Here is a 24974-nt window from a genome sequence, read left to right as displayed (position 1 = left end):
TCTTTTTTCTTCTTACATCTTCACCACTTTTCAAATGCCCTTCCCTTCAGTCTGTTATTTGCCTTCCTCATAAGAGTCTCTTGTCCCATAAAATTCTTGTCCCATAAAATTCTTTACTTGAGCTTCCTGCTAAGTCAGGACTCCTCTCAGTACACCCATGAAATCAGACTTTTGTGGTAGACCTTCAAAGAGGCCACACAGTCTAGCCCAAGTAACTGCCCTTGTTAACTGGGAGTTGGTCTATCCAGTGACATTCTTTTGCGTCACGTGATCCTGTAAACCCATAATCAGACCCACCTCATAGCCCACCTGGCATCTCTAGGGAGGGACTGGGATTGAGTCAAGGAAGAAGTTGTATGAAGTGGCAGCAATGGGCACCCTTTCCATCTGCTTTAAGAGTCGAATCCTTCAGCACTGTGGCACCCCAAGCCTTGGAAACCCGGAGGTGGATAGGACTGGCTGAGAAGGTGGACAGCTGTTTGTGTAACACCTCTTGTATATCCCGTAAAGGCGTTGTAGAGAGATTTTAAAGGTAGAGGCTTTGATTATTAGTTGGGGGTCAGGGGAGTTTCTGGAGGAAGAGATCATTTCGAAAAAGAGTTGGGAAAAATGCAAGCTGAGAGCCATACAAATGCTTTTCAATGACCTGGGAAAAGCATCTGGAGACAGGTGAGAAGGAACAAGAAGGTGACGGTGGACTTTTCCACGGGTGTCCATAGCATTGGGACAGAGTAAGCCGGTAGCTGGGAAAGTCCAGAGACCGCCCAGAGGGGCTTCCACAAGCATGAAAACCTTTGAGGTTGATCTTAAAGCATCATGTGGATTGACTTCATATTTTGTCATATACCCATTTTGGCTTTAAGATAAAAAATCGTTCCAAAGTTTCCAGTTAAACTATCTAACTTTTTGCCCAGTTCGCTAAGTGAAATCGATACACCAGGGAGATGTACTGATCCTGTCCTGGGCTTCCCATCCCCAGCCTTTCTCGGTTCCACGTAACCTGGTTTAAGAACCAAAAGTTAGAAGGTATCAGGGACGGCTCTGTGGTCATGTCAGTGAATCCAAGGACCTGTTCACAGGGAGAGAAAATGCTGAGATGCCGCATAAGCAGGGGACGTAGCAAAGCAAGCCTGGAGGATTGGGGTTGGTTTGAGGGATGAGGAAAGGCACCAGAAGGTCTGAAGGCAGGCATAGAAGGTCTGAGGAAGAGGTGGCCAAAGTTCTGAGTATATATATCAGTTGCATAATTATAGGCATCACCGGGCCCCCCTTGCATCTTGGGTAGCAGCACCCCAACCTCCACTGTGGCTTTGGCTGCCAGCCAGAGTGGCAGCTTTATTGACAACTTATTGGAGTCCTTCTTCCCATCCAGCTTTCATGCCAGTATTCTGACGGCTCTCTGCTTGAGTCTCAGATAAAAGGTCCTTCATCTGCCTTCTCCAAGGCCATTATCGCCACTTACTATAATGCCATTAAGATGCCCCACTGCACTACAAAGAAGCCCCAGGCTTATAATAAAATCAAATTTTCTTTGTTTTCCTCCAGGGCAATTAAAGGAGAAGAAATAGATGGGTGCCGGGGCAGGCATCACCGACTCTCCAGAGCAAAGGCACAAGGCTGGGCAGCTCAGTCAGTAGGAAGCTCCCATCTCACTTCATCTGGGCTCGGGACGAATGGAAAGGCCTGTGAATCAGCCTCGTGAGCATTTGCTTGTAGAGAACAGCACGGAGCCTCCTGCTTCCCAACTTGTCAGCCTGCAAGGAGCTGTTTCCTCAATCCCGCCTTCCTCGCCACCCAGGGAGGGTTCCTCTGAGCACAGACTCAATGCCAGCAGCATCCTTTAAGCTCTTTGGCCTGATCTCCTGACTGGCCAGTGTAGCATTGTGAAGGCAGTAGTCAAAGGAGAATGTGCAGGTTGTAAATACGAAAAGATTGGAGGATTGGATTGACAAGTAATGGCACCGAATTTGTGCACAACGCAGAGACCAGAGAAATGGAGAGAGATGGAACAGGGAGAGGTGTGTTTAATAAGAGAGGTTAGAACGTGAAGAAGAGGGAAGAAGGAAACCTAGAAGGAATCCCCAGAATCACATGGGGCCACGCATATCAGACAAAGATGCCCCGTCTTCATAAGAGTGAACCTGGAGGATGCAACACTGGGAAGTAACCAAGACAACCTGCATTGGAGGATGGAAGAGTGGCCCACCTGCTGAGTGTCCTGTGAGATGTAAGTGGCGATGACTCGGGAAAGATCTATGGACGCGAGACCACAGCTTCTGGGGCCTCTGAAAGAAGCAAGAAGCGGCAGTTTTCCAAGGCGTCCAGACCAGAGCAGCACCTCCCTGATCCACACTGACATGTGTCTGTGGCTGAGAAGGACACCATTGTCTGCATGGAGGCAGCGCAAGTCAAAAGGGGGACAGGGCTACCTGTTCCTGAACGAGTAAGGACCGTGCAGAGGAGCAAGGAGCAGAGGGAGTCAGATCTGCATGGGCTCCAGTTCACGGCTAATCAACAGCCACATGGAGGATGCGGGAAGGAACAGGTTACCCGTGTTACCTGGAGATTCCTTTATCCCTGCAGAAGGGGAAATGGCACAAGAATTCTGGATGGAGCAGCAGATGGGCTGGCTGGTGAGTGACCATAATGCTGCTGTCCCTTGTAAATCTAGCCTCTCTCTTGCGGTGTTTCTAGAATATCGATAGGCTTGGGGGAATTTGTTGCTCAGATTCATAGGGGAAGTGGGACTCTGGTGCTGTGAGGTCTCCACGACCTCCCACAGGTGAGGATCAGACTTCACGTACTCTCTCACGTCCTAATTAAAATAGCTGCAAATCTTATTCATTCAGAGAGAAACTGAGCAGTCAATGGACTATCAGAGCCAGTTTCTTCATTTAGTTCAATTTTATTCCAAATGCATTTATTGAGCAGCTCCTCGGTGCTGGGCATGGGACCACAGAGATACAAAAGACTCGTAGTTCTGGAAGAGGCTTATCTTTTCATGAGCAATTCAGGCTCATGAATATTTGAGAAATAACAAAATATTTGAGAAATAACAAAAATGTAAGGAGGTGAGAAATTTTAAAGGTGTGAGATGGACATTTGGAGATAGGTCTGTGTTTAATGTAATTAGAAGGCTGTATGTGCGACATTAAGGAATGCAGGCATTTGTTGAATATCTACATAGCACGTGGCATAGTCCCAGGGCTGGGGCTGGGAGGACAGGGGGATGGGAGGGAGATGGCAGGCCCCTGCCCTCTGTGAGCTCTCAGTCCTTTTGGGCAGACAGACAGGTCCACAACTAACTCTAATATGAGGTAATGTAATTGGGCCCTTCACCCCCACCCCTCAAAAAAAAGTTTCTTCCTTCCCACTTCTTCCCACACCTATTCGTGCCCCAAATCCCAGTCAGGGCTTTTCAACCCAGTTCATGGTTCTCAGCCAGGGGCTGAGGGATGAGGCCATTTCAGATGATTTACCTGTGTTCTGAAGGTGTATTGATGACCCCACTCTCTAGGTAGGGTCAGGTAGAATTCAAACAACTGCTCTTGTTAGAATCATATCTTTTTAAGAATCTTTGTTTCAACCAGGCCTGGTAATTTGTGTGTGTGTGTGTGTGTGTGTGTGTCTGTGTGTGTTTAAATATATTTTTATTGATTTCAGAGAGGAAGGAAAAAGGAGAGAGAGATAAAAAATATCAGTGATGACAGAGAATCATTGATTGGCTGCCTCATGCATGCCCTACCCTGGGGATGGACCCCACAACTTGGGCATGTACCCTGACCAGGAATGGAACCATGACCTCCTGGTTCATAGGTCGCCACTCAACCACTGAGCCATGTTGGCTGGGCATAATTCATTATTTTGATATTTGGTTCTTGTTGTTTTGGAGACCACAATGGTTCAGCCCTGCAGCATCCCCCTAGGCACTGAGATGAGTTGCAAAGCAGGTGAAGGAGGCAGGTATGAGGCAGAAGAAAGAAAAAGTGCTAAACCAAACAAGTGAACAAGGAAATAGAAAGGGGGATGCAATCAGTGGAGAGAAATGGAGGTGACACCTGCTAGTGAGCAGACACAGCTGTGCCACCCTCGGGACAGAGCCCTCCTGTGGCTGCAGATGTGTGGTGGAGGGGCGTGGAGCCCAGCGTGAATGGCTGGACACATGTGGAGGATGTCTGATAACCAGGGAGGAAGAAGGGAGAAAAAGGAGATTTGGGTACAAAAACCAGGGTAAAGAGGGAGCCTCCGCTGAGAGAGGCCAGGAGGTGGCCAGAGGCCAGGAGCTCAGCCTGAATGTGGCTGGGTGAGGCGGACAGTGCAGGGTAGGAAAAAGCACAAGGTGACTCTCCTTGGGGAGAACCTCAGGCCCTGCAATCCCTTTGCTGTGTGAATCCATCTCAGCCACCCCTCCCAGCACTGAGAGTGGGTCTGAATGGGAAGTGTTGTCCAGATGTGCTTCCAGCAAAGCCCTTAGAACAGTGGTTCTCAACCTGTGGGTCACGACCCCTTTGGGGGTCGAACGACCCTTTCACAGGGGTCGCCTAAATACATCCTGCATATCAGATATTTACATTACGATTCATAACAGTAGCAAAATTACAGTTATGAAGTAGCAACGAAAATAATTTTATGGTTGGGGATCCCCACAACATGAGGAACTGTATTAAAGGGTCGCGGCATTAGGAAGGTTGAGAACCACTGCTTTAGAGGTTTAGCGCAGGGAAAGGGCAATGGCCTGGGAATGAGAAGCCTGGGCTTGAGTGAGACCAGCCGTGAGAACTTAGGGGGTCATTTCCTCTCCCTAACCCTGAACTTCTCCCACTGCAAATGGGCATGCGGACGCCTGTTCTGTCTCTCTCGGGGTTCGGGAAACTGAATAACACATATGAAAGTGCTTTGTCAATGGTAAAATGATGAACGTGTATATGGGAATCTGTTTTTCTTCTCCTCCTCTTCCTCAATAGACAGAGTGGTTTTAGTAATGGCTGGGGTGGGGTGACCTTCCTTGGTGATTCCCAGGCATTAAAATGGCCAAGCTCCTCAAGCTATTTTGAGATGCTATAGGAGTTTCCTTCCTTGTATCACCTTTTGTGACATAAAGCCTCAGAAATGGTTCCTCTGGCATAAACAGTCTCTCATTTCCTTCAAGGAAACGCATTGGGGGTAGTTATGGTTCTGCTGACACAATCTGAGACTTAGCACAGAGGTTAAGAGCAGTTGCTGAGGGCAGACTGCCTGTATCTAAATTCTGGCTTCACTACCTAGTAGCTGTGTGATCTTGGGTGTGTTACTTAACCTCTCTGAGCCTCAGTTCCTCATCTGCAAAATAGGGATAGCAAAAACATTGGCTTCATAGAATTGCTGTAAGGGTTAATTGAGTTTATATATATAAACTTATCTGTAATTTAGTGCCTGGCTTATAGTAAGAGCTCAATGAATGTGAGCTTTGAATACAATGTGATGATGATGATGAAAATGAATATTGTGGTGGTGGTGATGATAGTGATGATGATAATGATGGGCTGCTTGGTTTCCAGGGAAGCTCCTCACACCTCCCCAAGTATAATAGACCCGTCTACCCAGTAATTCTTCCCAGGAACCCAAACCACTTCACACACGCACACATACACAAACAATGTCTCATCAAAGCTACTCTTATAATTATAAATGACAGGGCATTGCATGTGAACTTAAGAAGTACGGGTCAATCACCCTGGGGCCCCATTGACTCATTTCATGTCACCAGAAGAATTCCTCAACCACTAAATGACTCACCTTCTCTCTCTCTCCCCTTAAATGGGAAGAATAATGCTTGCCTACTCTGTCATGTGCAGGAATAAGTGGGTTTATTTTGTTAGGCAGCTTTGAACTTGTTGGATGAAAGGAGCTATTTACGTACAAAGGAGGAGGTGAAGGTGTTTGAGCCAGGTGCTAAAATAAGACTAATCAAAATTGCTCTTCCTTAGTGGGACCCACTCGGGTAGTGCCTCAGGGGTGTGTCACCTGTGCCCAAACACCTCCACCACGTGGGGTGGGAGAGGAGGGCGTGACAGCCTCTGACCCTTCCGAAGCTTCGTATGATCAGAGTCCTGGCGCCTCCCAAGCAAATCAGCCCTGTCTACACGGACAGTGGCCGATAGATAAGAAGAGTCTGGGCTTGAGAGCAGTTGAAGGCAGAGAGCTCCCGAGCTCTCTCCACCTCTGGAGCTTGAGACTGGTCACTCCTGCACCAAATGGACTGGATTCAACAACCATCAGTCGGACTTTGTAAATGTCCCAGCTAGTGACTTCGATTCAGAGGGATCACAGAGCAGAGAGGGCTCCACTTTAACACGTAAGATAAATACGACCTCGAAAGCGGAGTCATAGAATCTGGGGACTAGAAGACCCTCTGCAATCATCTTGTCCAGCCCCATCAACTACCTGAGTCCCCGCCTCAGCATCCCCACCAGGTGGCTGCAAAGGCCCTGCTTGCGTATCTCCTGTGATGGGGACCTCCCTGCCTCCTGCCTTTGGCCAGGTGCAATGCTGCTTTCTGGAGATGTGCTGTTCTCAGCCAAAATATGGAGCCTCCGGCCCATGTGTCTATTGCCTGCAAGTTTCAAGCCCAGCAGCTGCCAGAGGACTTGCCAGGGGAGCCTGCTGAGGAGCGTGGGTGGGTCAGTTTGGTGGATAGACTGATAGTCTGACAGGCTCAGCAATCACCAGGGTTAAATATGTCCAGAGTTTCGTCACGTGCAGGGGAAATGCTCTAGCTCAGCGGTCTGAGGGATTCCTCCCCCATGGGACTGGCCAGGAGAGCAGGGCCAACCCCTTCTGCAGAGTCTGGCCAGGTAGGGGCTCACTCCCCAAATAAAGCCCCTAACCCGGTGGTTCTCGAACGTGAGAGTGCATAGAATCATCCGGAAGTCTTGGTAAACCAGACTTCTGCTTCAGAAAGTCTCGGGTGAGGCTCAAGAATGTGGATTTTCCACAAGTTTCCAGTAGTGCTGGTGCTACTGGTTGGAGGACCACACTTAACCACCACCCTGAACCTTCTCATGTTGTATTGTTTTCCCCTTCAAAACTCCCAGAGGATGGGCTTTGGTCTAGTTCAGTGGTCGGCAAACTGCGGCTCGCGAGCCACATGCGGCTCTTTGGCCCCTTGAGTGTGGCTCTTCCTAAGCCTTAGGAGTACCCTAATTAAGTTAATAACAATGTACCTACCTATATAGTTTAAGTTTAAAAAATTTGGCTCTCAAAAGAAATTTCAATTGTTGTACTGTTGCTATTTGGCTCTGTTGACTAATGAGTTTGCCGACCACTGGTCTAGTTCAAAGGGACTGCGGGTCAAGCCTTCACTCAGCCACCAGCTGAGTATAATGACAGCTGCTCCCTGTTGTGGGTTTCTCTGGGACCCTGGTCACAGGTCTGTAACGCCCAGCACGGGGCCTTGCTGGTCAGGAGCATGAGATCACGAAGCTGACTTTATGCAGAGACCCGGCAGGACCTCTGGATGGAGCTTTTCCTCTGCGCAAGAGCCGTGATGCTGCAGCCAGATAAAGGGGTGGAGTGTTTTAGTGTCTGTGTCTTAAAAGCTCTGTGAATCCGGGTCTAAATAGGCTGGGGCAGGTCCAGAGCCAGGCATCTCTCGTCCATACCGTTTTGCTGCCGTCCCAGTTCAACCCCAGTCGTCACCGGCTTTGCCATCTCCCAGAGCCACAAGCCCTGCTTCTGTGGTAACGGCTGGTTCAAGGAGCTCTGGGCATGGGATGGAGAAACTGAGACCAGCAGGCTCTGGCCTCCTTATGCTGCAGAAGGTGAAGTTTATTAGTAAAATTAAAAAAAAAGGTTACCTGCCACATCTCAGAGAAACCAGGAGGCAATGGAAGAGAGAAAAGGAAGCACAAGTCCAGGGCCCGGAGCTGAGCGGCAGGACTGGAATCCCACCAAGGAGAAGCGCCGCCCGCCTGGCTCCAGTCTCCGGGGTTGGCTGAGGCAATAAGGCTCGATGGAGCCGAAGGATCGTGTTCTGTTTTCTGGCACCTCGGGCTGAGGGATATGTCAGCGCTGAGGCGACGAGCAGGGCCCATAGGAGGCCTGAAGAGGCCTGGAAGGGCAGGGAGGGCAGGGGGTACAGGCTGCAGGGGCTGGACAGGGGGTGCTGGAGGCTGGGGTTGTGCATGGGTTGCAGGGAAGCCTGCAAAGAGGAAAACGCTGTTTGTAACATTGGCATCAGAAGTTCATGAAAGACAAAAGTATACCGCACTCTAGAATCGGAGGAGCAAACAGGGTTTTAGACCTTGGGTAACAAGTTTGTCTTCAAAGATTGTGTCTGCAATTCCACCTCTAGGGCATTGCCAATAAGAGGTCTCTGCTTTTACACGTGACATTGACACAGACATCAGAGGACCTACTTGAAGTCCTCGCTCTCCAGAAGGTTCCGGTACGTGGCGATCTCGCCTTCCAGCCGGGCCTTGACGTCCAGCAGCACCTGGTACTCCTGGTTCTGCCGCTCCAGGTCAGCCCGTATCTCGGCCAGCTGCTCCTCCACGGTGCTGATCAGGCACTGCATCTGGGCCAGCTCGGTGCCGAAGCGGGCCTCGGCCTCGCACAGGGAGTTCTGCAGACAGTCCTTCTGTGATGCCAAAGAAAATGAGAAGCAGGTTAAAAAGCATGGATTCCTGCCCGCAGGCTCTGCAGCCAGATGATGACACCCCCAGGAGGTTGCCAGAGGACAGTCCAGCCCCTGTTAGCAGTCTCCAGCTGGAGGAGTGGACAATGTGCTATGGCTCTTCATCGTAGACCTTGGGAGGGGTTTGCAGAACCTCCCTCATCTGGGTTAATGTGCATTCCCTCAGCATTCACATAATGAGAATGTCCAATGCTAAGGGGATGAGGTCAAGGTTCAGGCTGTGCCCTGGTCTCTATTTAAGGGAGGCATATACTGAACCTGGAACTGTTCCTGGGAGTGGGAGCCAAGCCCAGTCTTCCATGCACGCACAGGAGCTCACCAGGTGGTGCTGAGCCTGAAGCTCCACCTCCAGGGCATTCACTGTGCGCCTCAGCTCCAGGATCTCCGACTGGCAGCACTGCAGCTCCTCGGAGCAGGATGTGGCCTGCAGGCTGATGCCTTCAGACTGAAGCACAGTGGGATAAACGACACAGGTCAGCTCACTGGCCCACATGGAAGCTGGGCTCCCCCAGCCCACCTGCCCCCTGCTCCGCAGCACCGCCTCACCTGAGCTTGGAACCACTGCTCCACATCACGCCGGTTGGTTTCCACCATGGTCTCGTACTGGCACCGCATCTCCTCCAGCACCCTGCTCAGGTCCACGGTGGGCTCCGTGTCCAGCTCAATCAGGAGCCTGTCTCCCAGCTGGCACGTCAGAGTGTGGACTTCCTGTGGGCACAGAAGGAGGATGTCCTATTCACTGAGCTCCTACTACCTCCACCCAAAGCCTCAATGATCTCCCACTGCCCATCATCCCAATGATTTTCTTTCACCCTCTGTGGATGAAGAACATGCTCCCACTGAATACCAGAGCTCCTCTTCATTGCTTCTGAGGCTTAATCATAAGGCAGGGCCTGCAAAGCTTCCATCCTGAGCCAGAGGAAGAGCCTCGTTTCTTCCTTCAACTGACCCTGCATTCACCCCCCAGACGTCTACACGGATCACACACAAAGGACCCCACCTGTTCATGGTTCTTCTTGAGGCAGAGCAGCTCCTCCTTCAGGGATTCCACCTGGGCCTCCAGGTCGCACTTGGCAAGTGTGAGGTCATCCAGCGCCCTGCGCAGGCCGCAAATGTCGGCCTCCACCAGCTGGTAGAGTGAGTGCTCCATCTGGTACCTTTACCAAATCAGGTATAGGAGTTGAGGTTCAAGGGTAGAAGGGACCCCAGGACCCAACGTACACCCATAACGTCACTGGCTCCTCTCTGCAATCTCATTGTGAGTTGGCATTTGCTGTGTAGTGTGCTCATAGTCAGAAAGCAGTAGGGTGCTCCCCACTCATTCAACACTAAGCACCTAAGATGAACCCGCAAAGTGGCCGGTACTGAGGATACTGGGATGGACAGATGGCTGACGGCCAGAGGGGAGGCAGCAGAGTAATGAGGTAATTACGATGCAGTGTGATCACCGCAGAACCCCCTCTTCCATTTTCCCTGCTGAGACGGACCCCAGAATCTCTCTCAGATTAAAAGCCAACAGTGAGCATGGAAGAAGGAAATGGCCTTCTTTAGCTCTAGAGGAGTGAGGCTTCCATGTGCCCTGAAGAAAGACGACAAAACATAAGGCCCCTTCCTGCTCCCAGGCGGGACCTTCTCAGGTGGTATAAACCCTGTGACCTCCACATGCCTCCATGGCATCATGAATTACTAGAGCTCACACATTAGTCAGGCTGCAGTGTGGAATCATATCCTCACTGAGGCAGCAAAGTTCCTAGGAAATGGCCTCAGGGTAGGAAACCAGGGGCCAAGTTCCAGTTCTACCTCTCAGTAGCCACGTGACTTCTGGCAAGTCACATCAGCACTCTGAGCCTCCGCGTCCTCATGAAGGAGAGACCATCACTGCCCTGCATACTTCACAAGGTTCTTCTTACAATGGAATCAAGTGGCCGGTGGTTCTATACTGTCATGTTGTCAACTCTAAAGGCTAAACAATTATGGGGGAGAGGGGTGTTCTTCCAAGATCTTGGGCTTAATAGTCCTTTATTTTCTCTTGCTGGAACTGTTGGTTTGGTCCTGGTCGATTACATCTCTGATGCCAACTGCATCACAGGAGAGAAGAAGCCAGAAGAGGCCTCTGGCCCTGTCCCCTCCCCACCTGACCCCAACTCACTTGGTCCTGAAGTCATCTGCAGCCAGCTTGGCATTATCAACTTGGATGACCAGCCTGTTGTTCTCAGATTTGATGCACAGGATCTGAGGAAAGAAAGTAGGCTCAGTGATTCACTGTTCTCAGACCATCTGTGGCCTCAGGTCAAAAGAAGTCCTGTTGGCTGGGTTCAAACTGCAACATCCCCTTGGACAAACACAAACTCCCAAACATGTAAGAGATGCTTGTGCAAACTGAACATATAAAAAAGATCATTTTATTTTGCCAGATGTGATGCTTAGCCAGATATAAACAAAAAGATCTGGAGTCTAGACCAGAGAACAATGGCTGGTTATGAAAGTTTTAAGGTGGGATCCATTCCTAATAAGAAGTCCTTTGCGCTGGTTGGTCAACCTCCCAAAGGTCTTCTCTGAATCTAGCCAGATTTCTGTGGGTGGCCATTCTGACATTCCTTGTCTTCCTGTCTTCAGAACTAAGATGTAGGCTCTTAAGCAGCATTGACGTGATCATCAGAGTGGACACCAGATGTGCTTAAGAGGCCAGTGCTACTGAATGGATATACTCTGGCTCATGCAGGACATTGGACCATACTCCTCTGACCCCTTTTACTGCACCAGAAGTTAGTTGCACTGTTTTTGCAACTACAGGTTAGGAATTTAAGTACTGAACCTAAGTAAGCAGAAACTCAGAATCCTGGCGAGTCAAATCCTACGTCTCATCCTTTACACGTCCCCATTCACCTCCACTTGAGAGTTTCTCTTCCCACATCTAAACATTTCAGCTATTGCTGCTTCCACTGCCAGTCCAGGCCCTGGACATTTAGTGCCAGAGTCAGTAATCTTTGTCTGTAAAGGGCCAGAGTGTAAATATTTTAGGCTTTGCAGACCATGGGTCTCAGTCATGACTACTCAACTCTGCCACTGTAGCACAAAGACAGCCAAAGACCATACATCAATGAAATAGCACAGCTGTACCAATAAAACTTTATTTACAAAATCAGGCAGCAGACCAGATTTGGCCTATGGGCCACAGTTTGCCAACCCATGACCTGGAGAACCCCAAACCTCACCTTCTGCTGGAGCTCCTCGATGGTCTGGAAGTAGCACTGGTAGTTGGGGCACATGGTGGTCTCATGGCATTTGCTCCACTCTCGGATCTTGGTCTCCAGCTCCGCATTCTCCTGCTCCAGCTGCCGCACCTTCTGCAGGTAGTTGGCCAGGCGGTCGTTCAGGAACTGCATGGTCTCCTTCTCATGGCCGTTCAGGGTGCCTTCACCGTAGGCCCCACAGCTTCCGATGTTGGCAGGAATGTTGCGGGTTCCTGGCAAGGGGCAAGCGTTGTGGCAGCTGTTGGGCAGACAGAGATTGGGTCGGCCCAGAGGGGTGGTCCCCACTCGAACTCGATTGGCATGTGCCAGGCTGGCCAGGAGGCCCTGGCAGGCAGCCTTGGCCTCTGAAACCTGCCCCCTGAGGGGAGAACTGCAGTGGTCGGAAGTCATGGTGCCCAAAGGCTGCCCTCCGGCTTTGTCCACGGTTGCATTTGCTGGAGCCTAAAACCTTCCTCCTCTAGATCTTATATAAGCCTGTAGTGGGAGTTGATGCAAGAAAACTGGCATTTTGCTCATTAATATGTATATCGAATGTTATACGATCCCTCGGTTAGTCAGTGATTTTGCCTCCTATAAAGAGTTAATGAGTTCATAAAAAAGGCCTACCCCACACAGGATGCTGCTCATCCATGCAGATTCCTCGCACACAGGGGAAGAGTTCTTCACTGAGCCACCCACACTCTGGGGCTGTGAATTCTTTCCCCGCTGTCAGCTTGTATCTGTGAGATAATCAAGACCCTGGGACTCCTAACATGTCCTCAAAAGCTCTGTCCCTCCTGTGGTCTTTTCCTACCTTAGAATGTTGTCATCATGGCAAAGTCTAAGGTGCTAGTCCATCAGGCACATTGAGGAAAGAGAAAAATCACAATTTCCCCCCAGCAGATATGTATGCAGTGCTGGGGGGAGGGAGGGGGCACTGCTTGGCCTCCTTGGAGGGAGCGGGGTTTGATTTTAATAAGAGAGAGAAGAAAGTTAATGGCCTTGGTATTATAAAGGCAGTAGGAGGAGTGTTAAACATATTTTTAAATAGAAGAGCTGTGGAGATTTTAAGAAGAGAGCATCTGGAGAGACCAGAAAAAGACTTCACAGAATAGGGAGCATCTAAAATGTGTTTGAATGATGGTTTCCATGAGGGATTGGGACAGAGAGTATCTCTCATAGAAAACAGAATGAACAGAATCAAACATGTTTGGGAAGTGGGAAAGAATCTAACTGTGTTGGCACTTACATGCCCCTCCTGGAAAGTTGTGTTTAGTCCAGATTATGGGAGCCTTGAATGCCAGGACCACCCCATGTATAGTCTTTAGGTAAAGGCAAATCAAAGATAAGATCTGCCCCTGGTAGCTGACTTTCCTCAACTCTGAGGAAAAATAGCCAAAATCCTTGTGAAGGAAAGTAACAGAAAAGAGAAGGAAGGTTCCTTCTGTAGGCCAGAACAATGAAAGAAAAACCTAAATTCGAAATTGATTTTGGTGTTTGAAAACTAAATAACACACTTTAATAACCCAAGGGACATAGGTGAAATCAAATGAGAAATGAAAGTATTTTGAACTGAATTAAAATGAGAATACAACATATCAAACTGATTTTGGCAATTAAGGCTTTCCGTGTGCAAGTGTGAAGCCGATGAGCAGTTTTGGAAGTGGGAAAACACTTGGGAATGAAACTGGGTACTTTGTGATTCCCAGGAAATGAAATCATGTTCCTGTGTTTTGGAGTTTGCCGTCTAATTAAGGCAGGCAGTGATTTCTACTTTAGGGTGTCTGTTCTCAGGCACCTCCCATCCTTTCTGGGCATTTTTCCTCGTCAGACACTCTCACCCACTGACTCCCTCCTCGCCTTATTTTAAAAGATACCCACTCAAGAACTTTGATGTTTCACCTTTTGAAACTTCTTGCATTTCTTTGAAACGCACCTACCTTGATTGCCCATTACTTAGGAGACTCTAGAACAAAATTTAAATTTCCTTAATCTTCAGACACATTCAGCGCATCAGAAGTTTGTGGCCAGTCGTTTAATAAGCCCTGGAAAAGGGCAGCCAGCCAGCTTCAAGACTATGCTAACGAAGACGCTACTTTGACCCCATTCTTAAGATGAATGAATGCACCTGCACCGGGAGTGCCCTTGAGGCAACAGTGCATGTCATAGCTGGCTCAAAAACATCAAATATCTAGCCAAAAGGGATCTCAAAGTCCACTAGTCTTGGACCCTTTGGCATTGAATCCCTTCTGATAACCTCCCTCTAACTAGGTGCCCAGACCACCATTTTTCAAGATGACTCATCCCTGGCCAACTTGGCCCTTGTGGCTCCCAGTACCCCAGGCTTTGTACAAGACAGTGGAATGAAGAGATAAGTAACAGCTAGCTTTGCCTTAGAAGACTTTCCACATCAGGATTGTTAGAACATTCTTTATGCAGAGACAGATCTACCTCCCTGCTAGTTCTACCTATTGTTTCCATTTGTTCTTTTATTCGTGCATTCAACAAATATTTATTGAGTTCCTACCTGTGCAAGCAGGCACAGGCGTTGGATGCTGGTGATACATTAGCAAGGAAGTCAGAGTTTGCTCTTTAGTTAGTTTCCTTTCTCATTCTACCCATGGGGTCCCAGAGAGGAAAAATCCAGTCATTCTGCCCTATAGCAGACCTTCAGCTCTTTAAGACTGCTGTGTGATTTCTCATTCCTGGTTCTTTATTTAGCGTGGTTCTAAGCCCCCTTGCCTGCCATCCTGAGTATAATTCCTCTGAATACATTCCTTATAGTTCCTATCACCCTTAAGTGTGGGTCTTAGAAGTGAATTTCTGATGAGTTTGGATTAAGAGGCTGCCAGTAGATGTGTGCAGATATGGGCACTATTTCCAAGGCAGGGTTTACCACCATCAGTGGCCTTGTCCCGGTGATCCACTCCAATATTCACGAGCTCCTGCCATAGCAATGCCAGCTCAAGGCACTAAGGGGCCTACAGAGATAAATTAGAGAAATCCCACTTCTCAAAAAAACTGAGAGCAGTAGAGATAGACCATGTAACTCAAAGGAAGGAGAGGCCACAGAGCCTTAGAGATGTAGAGTATCAAAGAGACGATCTTGGGCTTGAAAGATGGGCAGGAGGAGGCTCTTACCAGAGTCCGGGTAGCACATGACGGAAACCCACTCCAGCCACTAGCAGTGCCAATAGTAAGGGAGGGATGGAGGACAGAGATGTCCCAAAAGGACTCTCTAAGGCTGAGTGATTGGCTGTATATGGGGAGGAGGGGAAAGAGACACCAAAATGTTCTTGAGGTCACCCTGGGAGTGTAATGCGATCAGAAGGGAAGCTGGGAAGGCAAAGAGCTGGCTGAAGGGAGAGAAGTGGAATTAAGTTTGGAGAGCGTGACATGTAGTGAGTGGGACTGGCCACCAGGGGGTCAGAGGTAAGTGCCTGGAGCCTGGGCTGTTGGGACTGATGGACTGAGAAGCCCTCCTGAGCTGCTAAGGTTTCTTACGCCTGAAGGCAGGTAGGGAGGTTGAGCAGCCCTACTTCTCAATGGGAGAATGACCCTAGAGGGGAGTGGCATTTGGAATCTCTAACACAGTGGCAGGGAAGATATTTTGGCTAGAGGGAGTGTCGTCTGAAAGCAAAACCTGGATTCTAAATGAGCTGTCTTTTAGTCAAAATGAGTTTGGTATTTATATTTTTGAAAGTTAATACAACATTAAATGAGAAGGTGAAGGGTTTTTTAAATATTCATTAAATGAAAAGCCATGGATGAGGAAAAGGTCGGGAAACACTGAAATGATGAAAAAAGACAAAAATGATTCAACAAGATGAGCTTGTGAAGGTGATTGTGAGTGGTCCTGAGAAGGGACACATTGATTCTGTTCTTGGGAAGAGCAAAGGAAGATGACGGGGAGAGGATGAGGCAGGGCCTTGGGTATCACCCAGGGTGGACCACAGAAAACCTAGTATCTACATTTCAAATGCTCTTGTTCTGGAGAGCCCATAATTCCACCTTGATTTCCTTGGCTTCCCGGTGTGGGCAGTGGTGGGCGCAGAAGTGTGGGCCCCTTCCCAAAGCTCCTTGGACCACAGCCAGCCACCTACTCCTTCCCACTCTTCTGGGACTTGAGGAAAATGGCATTTGGAGTTGGAAAAAAGATGGTGGGTGGGAGGGCCTGAAGAGACCCGACTGGAAAGAACTATTACCAACCAGCACATCAGGAGTGCAGCGCTGGTTGACTGAAGACCAGTGGGGTTAGTGGTAGGTGGCTCCAAACTGGCTCTGGTCTCAAGCCAAGGCAGCCAGAGTCTCAGGGGGAGGAAAATGATCAATCTGGCTGAAATTATTGTGACCAAAGCAAAAGCAGATGCCACATCCAGGGCCAATCAGTGAGGGGATCATGATGCAGCCAGGCCACAGAGGGGAAGATGACATGCAGAAGGGAGAATCACCCTGAGGAAGAGAAGTGCTTGGATTTGGTACCAGAGGGAACCCTGAGCCCTCAGGCAGCAGTAATGACTGAGCAAGACCTTTGTCCAAGTGCCCAGGGCCAGCCACGTGCCGGCCTCCCTAACCTGCAGTCCCTTCCAGGTCTGAGTAGCCTTTCCTGCAGGCCTAGTAGCCATGGGGGTCCCACAATTAGAGTGCATTCAGGGTGTGACCTGGCCAGAGAATGGGGGACAGACCAGATGTCCATGGCCCTGGCACAGGAAGGGGTCCTGGCCACTGCTTAATACATATGACTCTTGCGGGGGCGGGGGGGGGTCACTTAATAGAAGGAAGCCCAAAAGGGCCCAATGGACATTCTTGTCCTCTGACAGCCCAAAGAATGCTTTTTTTAAAATTTTGGTTAAGCCACTTGGAGTGGGAAATTGAGCTCCAATAACAACAGTCGATGGTTTTCATGATTGTTTATAAGTGGATGGGAGTATGGACAACCCTTCGGGAAACCAGCATGGGAATATGTGGTTCCTGGTACTGCTGACAGGCTCTGCTACCACCTCATTACCTCCTCTTTCTTTCAATGAAGAAAAGACTGTCCCTGCTGGTTCCCAGGAAGCCCCATAAACCAGTATTCATTGAGTGCCTTCTACTAGTATATGCTGGGAACATTACCGGGATTATCCCTTACCAATGGTGAGAGGGAAGTACATTCTTCTAATTTTACGAATAGGTCTCAAGAGAGTGTAGTGACCTGGCCAACGTCACTCAGCTGGTGTTGCAGAGGTGGGATTTAAGCCCAGGTCTGCCCGAATCTGGAACATGTGCTCTAGCCACCATACTACGCTACCATGAAGAAGGACCAACTTTGTACTGGTCTTTGGACTAGGGTACATGGGTGAGCTGAGATCTAGGCACACTCAGCACTTGCCAAAAGCGAAGTTGACTCCTCAGCAGGGAAGGGGCACAGCCTCTCCACTGCTGCTGCCCAAATGCTCTTCCACCAAGTCTGGCTGTGGACCACCTGGGCCTGAATCAGAGTCCCATCTAGGAGGCTGGCAGGCATTTGGAGCATTTGTGGCAACCACAGTCCTTACACCAGCATTTGCAAGGTGGCAGCAGAGTAGACAAGCACATCGGTGGCAGCGTCTCTCTAGAGAAAACCACATCCCAGAAGTGGGCCAGGACCAAGACAGCTGTCCCCAGGGCCCAAGCTGGGCCTCCATGTCTAACAGCAGGAGGAAATGCCCTGCCTCCATGAAGGGGCCAGTTTGAGAGAAAAACATGGCAACTTGGCCAGGGCAGTTCTCAACATGACCTCCCTTTGACTGGGTTGGAACTCGAATTTGTGTGATTTTGCTCTGGAACAAAATACCAAGAGGCCGAAGATGCCAAAAAGCACAGTAGGGACATGTTAGTTCTGAGCTGTTCTGAAGGAATTCAAACTTGGCAACCAATACTGCTTCCTTTCACCCATCTGTAGGGATCTACGGGCAAGGTAAAGACATGTCCAGGGTCAGCCAAGGATCTTCATCCCGAGGCTCAGACCCCAGTGCCTCAGAGAGGTCCTGGAAGCGACATGTCAGGGCCAATGACCACCCAAGGGCTTGAGGGCCCGGGCTCCCTAGCACACCACATATACTACCAAACACAGGAAGGAGACCACGTGATACAGGAAGGAGGTTTATTGACCATTTATTTAATATAGGAGCCCAATTACATTTTAGAAGATTCAGAAGCACTGGAGTAGAATGAAAATCCCAGAAGAGAGACTAGGGGGGAAAACAATAGTTTCAGTGGAAGACAATGCAATGTTTTTAAAAATCAGCCTAAGGCACAGATACGAAGCCACTACTTAGAAGTTGTCTGCTGCCCTTTGATTCAGTGAAAATGCCTCCAGTGGGTTTGGTATTTCTAGAGAAAGACTAAGCAAGGTGAGGGCGATCCTAGCCCCAGGACAGGCAGCCGTGACCTCCTGCGTTGGAACTCAGACTTTCAGAGTCGGCTCTCATGAAGACCCACAGGCCGGAGGGGGGCAGCTTGGACGAAGGGTACAGGAGGCAGGTGTAGAGCAGGGATTGCAGGGGAGTCTGCAAGGGAGAGAGAGAAGGGAGGGTTAGACATGGGAAATAAAAAGATATCTCAGTGCTGGAGACAGAAAAGATCAGACCAAAATGGTGTAGGGAGGGTTTGCCTCAGACAAATCACACAACCCAACGGAACCTCTTCCGTCAGACCCACGTCCACACTCAGCTGTGTCTTTCCATATCCAGGCATCCCTGGGGCTCAGCTTAGGGACCCGGCTACCATTTGTGATCTATTCTATCAACAGCACAGTCTGTACACACCAACAATGGTGAATGAGTTACTAAGCGAGGCGGGTTCTTTAGGATGAGATCTCCTGCACCAGTACATTGAGTTATCTCAACGGAATCTGACAGTCAGGTATGTGGCCTGGCCAGGAATTGCCTACATGACACGTACTTGCAGTCCTCGCTCTCCAGAAGGTTCCGGTACGTGGCGATCTCACACTCCAGCCGGGCCTTGACATCCAGCAGCACCTGGTACTCCTGGTTCTGCCGCTCCAGGTCGCAGCGGATCTCGGCCAGCTGCTCCTCCACGGTGCTGATCAGGCACTGCATCTGGGACAGCTCAGTGCCGAAGCGGGCCTCAGCCTCACACAGGGAGTTCTGCAGACAGTCTTTCTATAATGGGAAATAATGGGGGGGAAGTCCCAGGGGATGAAAAATTCAGCAGTGAAGATCATGGCTGAATTCACCAGGCAGGTGGCAAATTCCATGAAGTCACAGGGCATTTCTAGAGCTCTGAAGAAATTACCATCAATGTGACCATGACTTTTTACACACACACACAAAAGTCTAACTTGAACTGTCATGTCCCCCCGAATGCCTCCAGCACATGACATGAAGGAGACACCCAGCAAAATCTTGTGAAATGAGTGCCTGAACCTCCACACCTCATTCTGAAGGAAGTGGAGTTAACTTGTAATAGGAACCATTTTTCTGGGTCGAACTAGCCTTAAAAGCAAGCCTTCTCCACCAAGATAGAGGGACCCAAATCTAGCTCAAACTTAATGTTTATAGAACTGAGTAGGGAGACTTCTCAGATATGCTGCGACCAGGCCGTGGCAGTGGCATTCACAGTGCCCTGCGGGTGCAGGAGGACCCATACCAGATGGTGCTGGGCTTGGCGCTCCACCTCCAGGGCGTTCACCGTGCATCTCAGCTCCAGGATCTCCGACTGGCAGCACTGCAGCTCCTCAGAGCAGGATGAGGCCTGCAGGCTGATGCCTTCAGACTGAAGCACAGTGCACAGAGATGTGATCACTACCCTGCCCAGATGGCAGCCAGGCTCCCCCTGCCCCCTGCTCTGCAGCACCGCCTCACCTGAGCTTCGAACCACTGCTCCACGTCACGCCGGTTGGTCTCCACCATGGTCTCGTACTGGCACCGCATCTCCTCCAGCACCCTGCTCAGGTCCACGGTGGGCTCCGTGTCCAGCTCAATCCGGAGCCTGTCTCCCAGCTGGCACTTCAGAATGTTCACTTCCTGCAGGGACAGAAGAACCCCAAATGAGAAAAGGCTTTTGACAGAGCAGACAGCACCTGAACCACTCTCCTGACAAGCAGTATGAGGAGTGACTCCACATACACACTGATGTGAAAGGTCTTGTTGCCAGGGCCAATGAGAAGAACCCATGTGGAGACCTTCCTAATCTCATGAGGCAAATCTTTGGAGAAGAAACTCCCATCTGCCATATCCCACAGAGTCAGCTTGACTCAAACCCAGATCAACCCATTATCCTGATGCCAACTGACTCCAATCCTAGAGCCACAGGGTGAGAGGGGCTCCCTTTCCTGCCCAACACCCCGCCCCCCATCACCACCACCACCACCATGAGTCTGCAGCCACAGGGCCAGACCTTCTCGTGGTTGCTCTTGAGGCAGAGCTGCTCCTCCTTCAGGGACTCCTGCTGGGCCTCCAGGTCGGCCTTGGCCAGGCTCAGGTCATCCAGGAGCTTGTGCATCCCACACATGTCCGCCTCCACCAGCAGGCGCAGGGAGTGCTCACTCTCGTGCCTTCCATCACAGGAGATGCAAGGTCAACAGATGTCAAGGAAAGCCCCTCTCACCTGATCCCGGTTCCCACCTTGAATCCTCATTTGCTCACCTGATCAACTATCACTGTGTTAGACTCTGTAGCTACAGAGCCCATGGTCATTGACTAGATGGAAACCGAGTCTCAGAAAGAATAGTAGATGTCTAGGATTATATACCTTGATGAATAGTAAATAAGGGACTCAACCTAAGTATTCAAACTTCAAATGCAGTATTCATGCTGCCATAGGAAAAAGAATGGCTTAAATATAAGCCTTCTGGACCTACAGTTTGCTACTTCACTCATTGGATTAATTATTTCTCATTGTTTTTCTCATTCATTCAATTGCAACTCTTAATACAAGAAGCTACAATGACAATTATTCCCACTAATGGATTAGGCCAAGGGTTAGTGAGTCTGTCAGTGACCTATGCACTGAAAGTTTATTCTTGGAATGACTTGATTTTGCTTCAGGTTATAACACAAAACCCTCTTTTCTTCTAGATATGGGGAGAATATGACATAGGATCTAACCAATCTAGACCCTACCTCTTTTCTTGTTTTAATGTTTTTGTTCTCTTTCCTCCCATATAATCACCATTTCTAGTAATAGGTTAAATTATGTTTTGGAGAGGAAGAAAGAGGACACTTATTCATTGATTCATTCATTATTCTCGTCAACAACTATTTTTGAACCCCTACTCTGGTGGACCAAGCACTCTGCTTGGACATTTGGGATTTAGGTGGAGGAAGGAGTCACTCTGGGCCTTCTTAGACTCTTACTTACTTGATCCTAAAGTCATCGGCAGCCAGCTTGGCGTTGTCAATCTGGCTAACCAGCCTGGCATTCTCAGATTTGGTGCACAGGATCTAAGAAAAACCAGGAAGACCATTCACACACTAACGTCACACTGGGCTCCAGCCCTATGTGTGGTGTCCACCCTCCTGCTCAAGGAAACCCAAGAACCCTAAGCTCTTTGAGCCTTCAGTGGTTTTGCCTGCCATCGCCCTCTGCCTCCCTCAGGCCCAGCACACCCCGGGCTACTCCACACCCCACCTTCTGCTGGAGCTCCTCGATGGTCTGGAAGTAGCACTGGTAGTTGGGGCACATGGTGGTCTCATGGCATTTGCTCCACTCTCGGATCTTGGTCTCCAGCTCCGCGTTCTCCTGCTCCAGCTGCCGCACCTTCTGCAGGTAGTTGGCCAGGCGGTCGTTCAGGAACTGCATGGTCTCCTTCTCATGGCCGTTCAGGGTGCCTTCACCGTAGGCCCCACAGCTTCCAATGTTGGCAGGAATGTTGCGGGTTCCTGGCAAGGGGCAAGCATTGTGGCAGCTGTTGGGCAGACAGAGATTGGGTCGGCCCAGCGGGGTGGTCCCCACTCGAACTCGGTTGACATGTGCCAGGCTGGCCAGGAGGCCCTGGCAGGCAGCCTTTTCCTCTAAGCCAGGGTGGTACCCAACATCAACGGAGGAGGGGCAGATATTTATTTCTCCAGGATTCTGGATGCTGCCCAGAGGCTGGCTTGAGGTCATGTAGAAGGAAGTCATGGTGTGGGCTGACGCTACACAGGAGGTTCAGAGCAGCTGGAAAGGCCAAGACACGAGTCTGAGAACCCCCTTCCCTCCTGGTCCTTTTATACCCCATCCCAGATGGGTGTTGGCTCAGTGTTTTGACCTCACTGCCTTGATTCTCGACCTGTTGTTGTACCGCCATCCTGTTACTCAGCTGTTGAGTTTACCACCAAGAGTTCCTCACCTCATTAAAGGGATGTTGATGATCTGAGGTGCCTCTTGCCTCTTTGATATCAGATTGTCTGTTCATGGAAGGTCAGAGTTTTATATTCCTACTCAACCACCACCAATTGTTAATGCAGCCTCAGATGTCCTCACTCTGGGCTGGATGGTCTCCCTGTGGATGTGGCCACACTGAAGGATCGAATCTTTCAGTCAATGATTTGTGTAGCAAAAGAGACAGCAAATCTATAAGATCCAGTGGCTCTCCCACCTGTGGTTGGACTCAACCGAGCTTTCCTTTCAAGAGAAATGCCATTGTATAAAACTAGCAAGTCTACTGATATTTGAATATTGGGTGGTTCTCATTTCTTCTTTTTTCTTTTCTCTTTTAAATTGCATACTCCCCTGGAGGAGCAACAAAGCATCAATGCACTACAAAACATTGCTGCTAATTCAGTTTTAGTTGACTAGTCCACATCCGCATTCATTCATTCATTCACTTGTTCAGCATGTTTCCTGAACACCCCCATAACTCAGGTGGTGTGCTGTGTCTAGGACACACAGTGGTCCCTGTTCTTCAGGAGAAAACAGTGTCACTGAAATCGTAGGGTCTTAAACAAACTTGAATGAGAATCATAGATCAATGAGAGTTAGTGAAAGAAAATTCATCATCCTGACCACAGGTGTATCTAGAGAGAAACTACTAATAAAAAACAATAATCTTATTTAATCCAGAAAAGGTAAATGGGGCAACAGAGTTCAAAGGATGTTGAGACAAAAGTTCAAGAACTAACATTTATAGAGGATACAGGTAAGCTAGCTATTCTACTATATTCTTTCCTATTGAGTCCTTCCCACTTGTGAGGTGGCTGTTCTTAGCTTCGATGAGGAAACTAGAATAAAGTTCATTTTTGATTCACAGAGCTGATAAACTGGCAAGGGCTAGATTCCATCTCATATCTGTAGAGCCCATTCTCTCTCAACCTCACCACAACCCCCAGGGGGAACAACCTGTACTGCTTCCCAGGTCATTGCTCGGGAAAGCGTACAAGGCTTAATTATTGGACAGAAAGTTGGAGTGAAAAACAATATTATTGAGGGTCCTTGTATTCCGGCACAGAGATACTGCGGCAGGGAGGACCATAAAATGCACATAGAAAAAGTTATACTTAAATATGAGAATCTGTAACATATCTCGGATCCCAAAGAGTTTCAACAAAGCTGAGGGGCCATTGCGACCAACTTCTGTGGGACCAGGCATTGCCCCTCCAAAGTGGCCAAGGAAAAGTAGAGGGACCTAAAGACTGAGGAAGATCGAACGGGATATTCCTAAAAGAGTATAAATACGTCTCTTCTCCGAGCGAAGTTCAGGAACAAGGATCCCCATTGGAACCCAAATGGGAGGCAGTGGATGTGAGGATTGGTGAGACCTAGGTTCTTGGAATTCTCTCAAGAAGAAATAAAATAAAGAGAACTGCAATTCTGCCCCGAAGGAAAACTGCTCTGGGTCAGCTGAGCCTCTCCCAGCTACTGAGGTCATCGATGAAGAATTCTCGGCTGAGGCAGTCCTTGGAAGACCTCTCCCAGCCAGGTTGTCCTTCAGAGGCCTCAGCACAATCTGCATATGTTCATCTTCAAACACCTTTTTGTTTCTCTCTTCCGTGTCATCATAGCATCACTGTAATCCAGAGAATGGGACCATTAAAATGGTTTCCTTTGATTTGCTAAATAGGCTCCATCTTTTGACCCTATCCCCAGGCAGGTTTTGTCCCATTGATGAACATCACGGTTCCTTCCATCTCAGAACACACTTCTAGGCATCAGAGCTGAAGTTTGCATCCCTGGCTGACAGCCCCCTCTAAAGCTGGATTGTGTGCCCCCTCTCCCCCCATGTGGGCTCTGTAAGGTTTGTGTTACATAGCAGCATTGATGCTGCCTGCTCCTCTGTAGAGCAGTGGATTCTGCTGCTTCTCTTTGGTCTCAAAGGAACTGGCAGTAAGTGGACAGTGTGTTTGGGATACACTTGGCTGTGTAGGTGAGGAGGATCCCACCCTGGACACAGTAGACTGCCCTGTTCATTCCCCTGTGAAAACAGGCCCCAGTCCCTGAGTACAACATATGAGCCGGGTAACATGAAGGGAGGTGCTGGCGATGAGGAGCCAAGAGAAAGGTAGTCCTGCAGCCCTCCTTCATCCACAGGGGCCACCTCTGTCTTCTCTCTTCAGGGGTAAAATTTTTCGAGCTACCATCTATCTTCAGGGGGCGGGGGCCACTGGGTACAGAATAGCATCAGTCAATGCCGTGGCGTTGGGGCCACTCTGATGCGTCTCTGAGTCAGAGCAAAAGCAGTGGAGTTGGAGCAGCCCACAGGGCTTGGGTCTCACCTGCAGCCACCTTGTCTATTGCAGGGGGAGACTCTGAAGATACCTAAGCAAACGCGTGCTGTCCACAGGCAGCACCCACTGTGTGTTACAGCAGAAAGAAGTTTGCTTCTGGTAAAGATCAGAGTTGGCGGGAGGACACCTGAGGGATCTCTGATTTCAAAAGTCCATCTTGAGAGGCTTTGAAACGGAGGAAAAGTCACCATTTTCTTTTCTCTTCCATGTGATTTTTTTAATGGACAGGGCTGTGTTTTTATTGCAGCTAGCGTCATAGTTCATGACTTTGTTTTCTTTTTTTTCTTTATTGATTAAGGTATTACATATGTGTCCTTATACCCCATTACCCCCCCTTCCCACCCCCACTCCTGCCCTCACCCACCCTAGTGTCTGTGA

At 49.3% G+C, this 24974-nt stretch overlaps 2 protein-coding genes across 2 annotated transcripts; both read right to left on the bottom strand.

Annotated features, from left to right (window-relative positions):
• Positions 1-8043: 8043 nt before the first annotated feature.
• LOC102442579 (keratin, type I cuticular Ha7) lies at positions 8044-12318 on the bottom strand. Its single transcript, XM_006094972.1, has 7 exons — positions 11890-12318; positions 10824-10906; positions 9675-9831; positions 9221-9382; positions 8994-9119; positions 8397-8617; positions 8044-8179 (listed from the first exon to the last, which is right to left on the bottom strand). The coding sequence occupies exons 1-7, from the start codon at positions 12316-12318 to the stop codon at positions 8044-8046; spliced, it is 1314 nt and encodes a 437-aa protein (XP_006095034.1).
• A 5747-nt stretch (positions 12319-18065) lies between these two features.
• Positions 18066-22014, bottom strand: LOC102442265 (keratin, type I cuticular Ha7-like). Its single transcript, XM_006094971.3, has 7 exons — positions 21523-22014; positions 21253-21335; positions 20290-20446; positions 19755-19916; positions 19540-19665; positions 18832-19052; positions 18066-18437 (listed from the first exon to the last, which is right to left on the bottom strand). The coding sequence occupies exons 1-7, from the start codon at positions 22012-22014 to the stop codon at positions 18356-18358; spliced, it is 1323 nt and encodes a 440-aa protein (XP_006095033.1). The 3' UTR covers positions 18066-18355.
• Positions 22015-24974: the final 2960 nt, after the last annotated feature.

The sequence above is a fragment of the Myotis lucifugus genome, unplaced genomic scaffold, assembly GCF_000147115.1.
Source record: "Myotis lucifugus unplaced genomic scaffold, Myoluc2.0 scaffold_146, whole genome shotgun sequence".
NCBI lineage: Eukaryota > Metazoa > Chordata > Mammalia > Chiroptera > Vespertilionidae > Myotis > Myotis lucifugus.
This window is presented reverse-complemented; position numbering and strand designations above follow the sequence as displayed.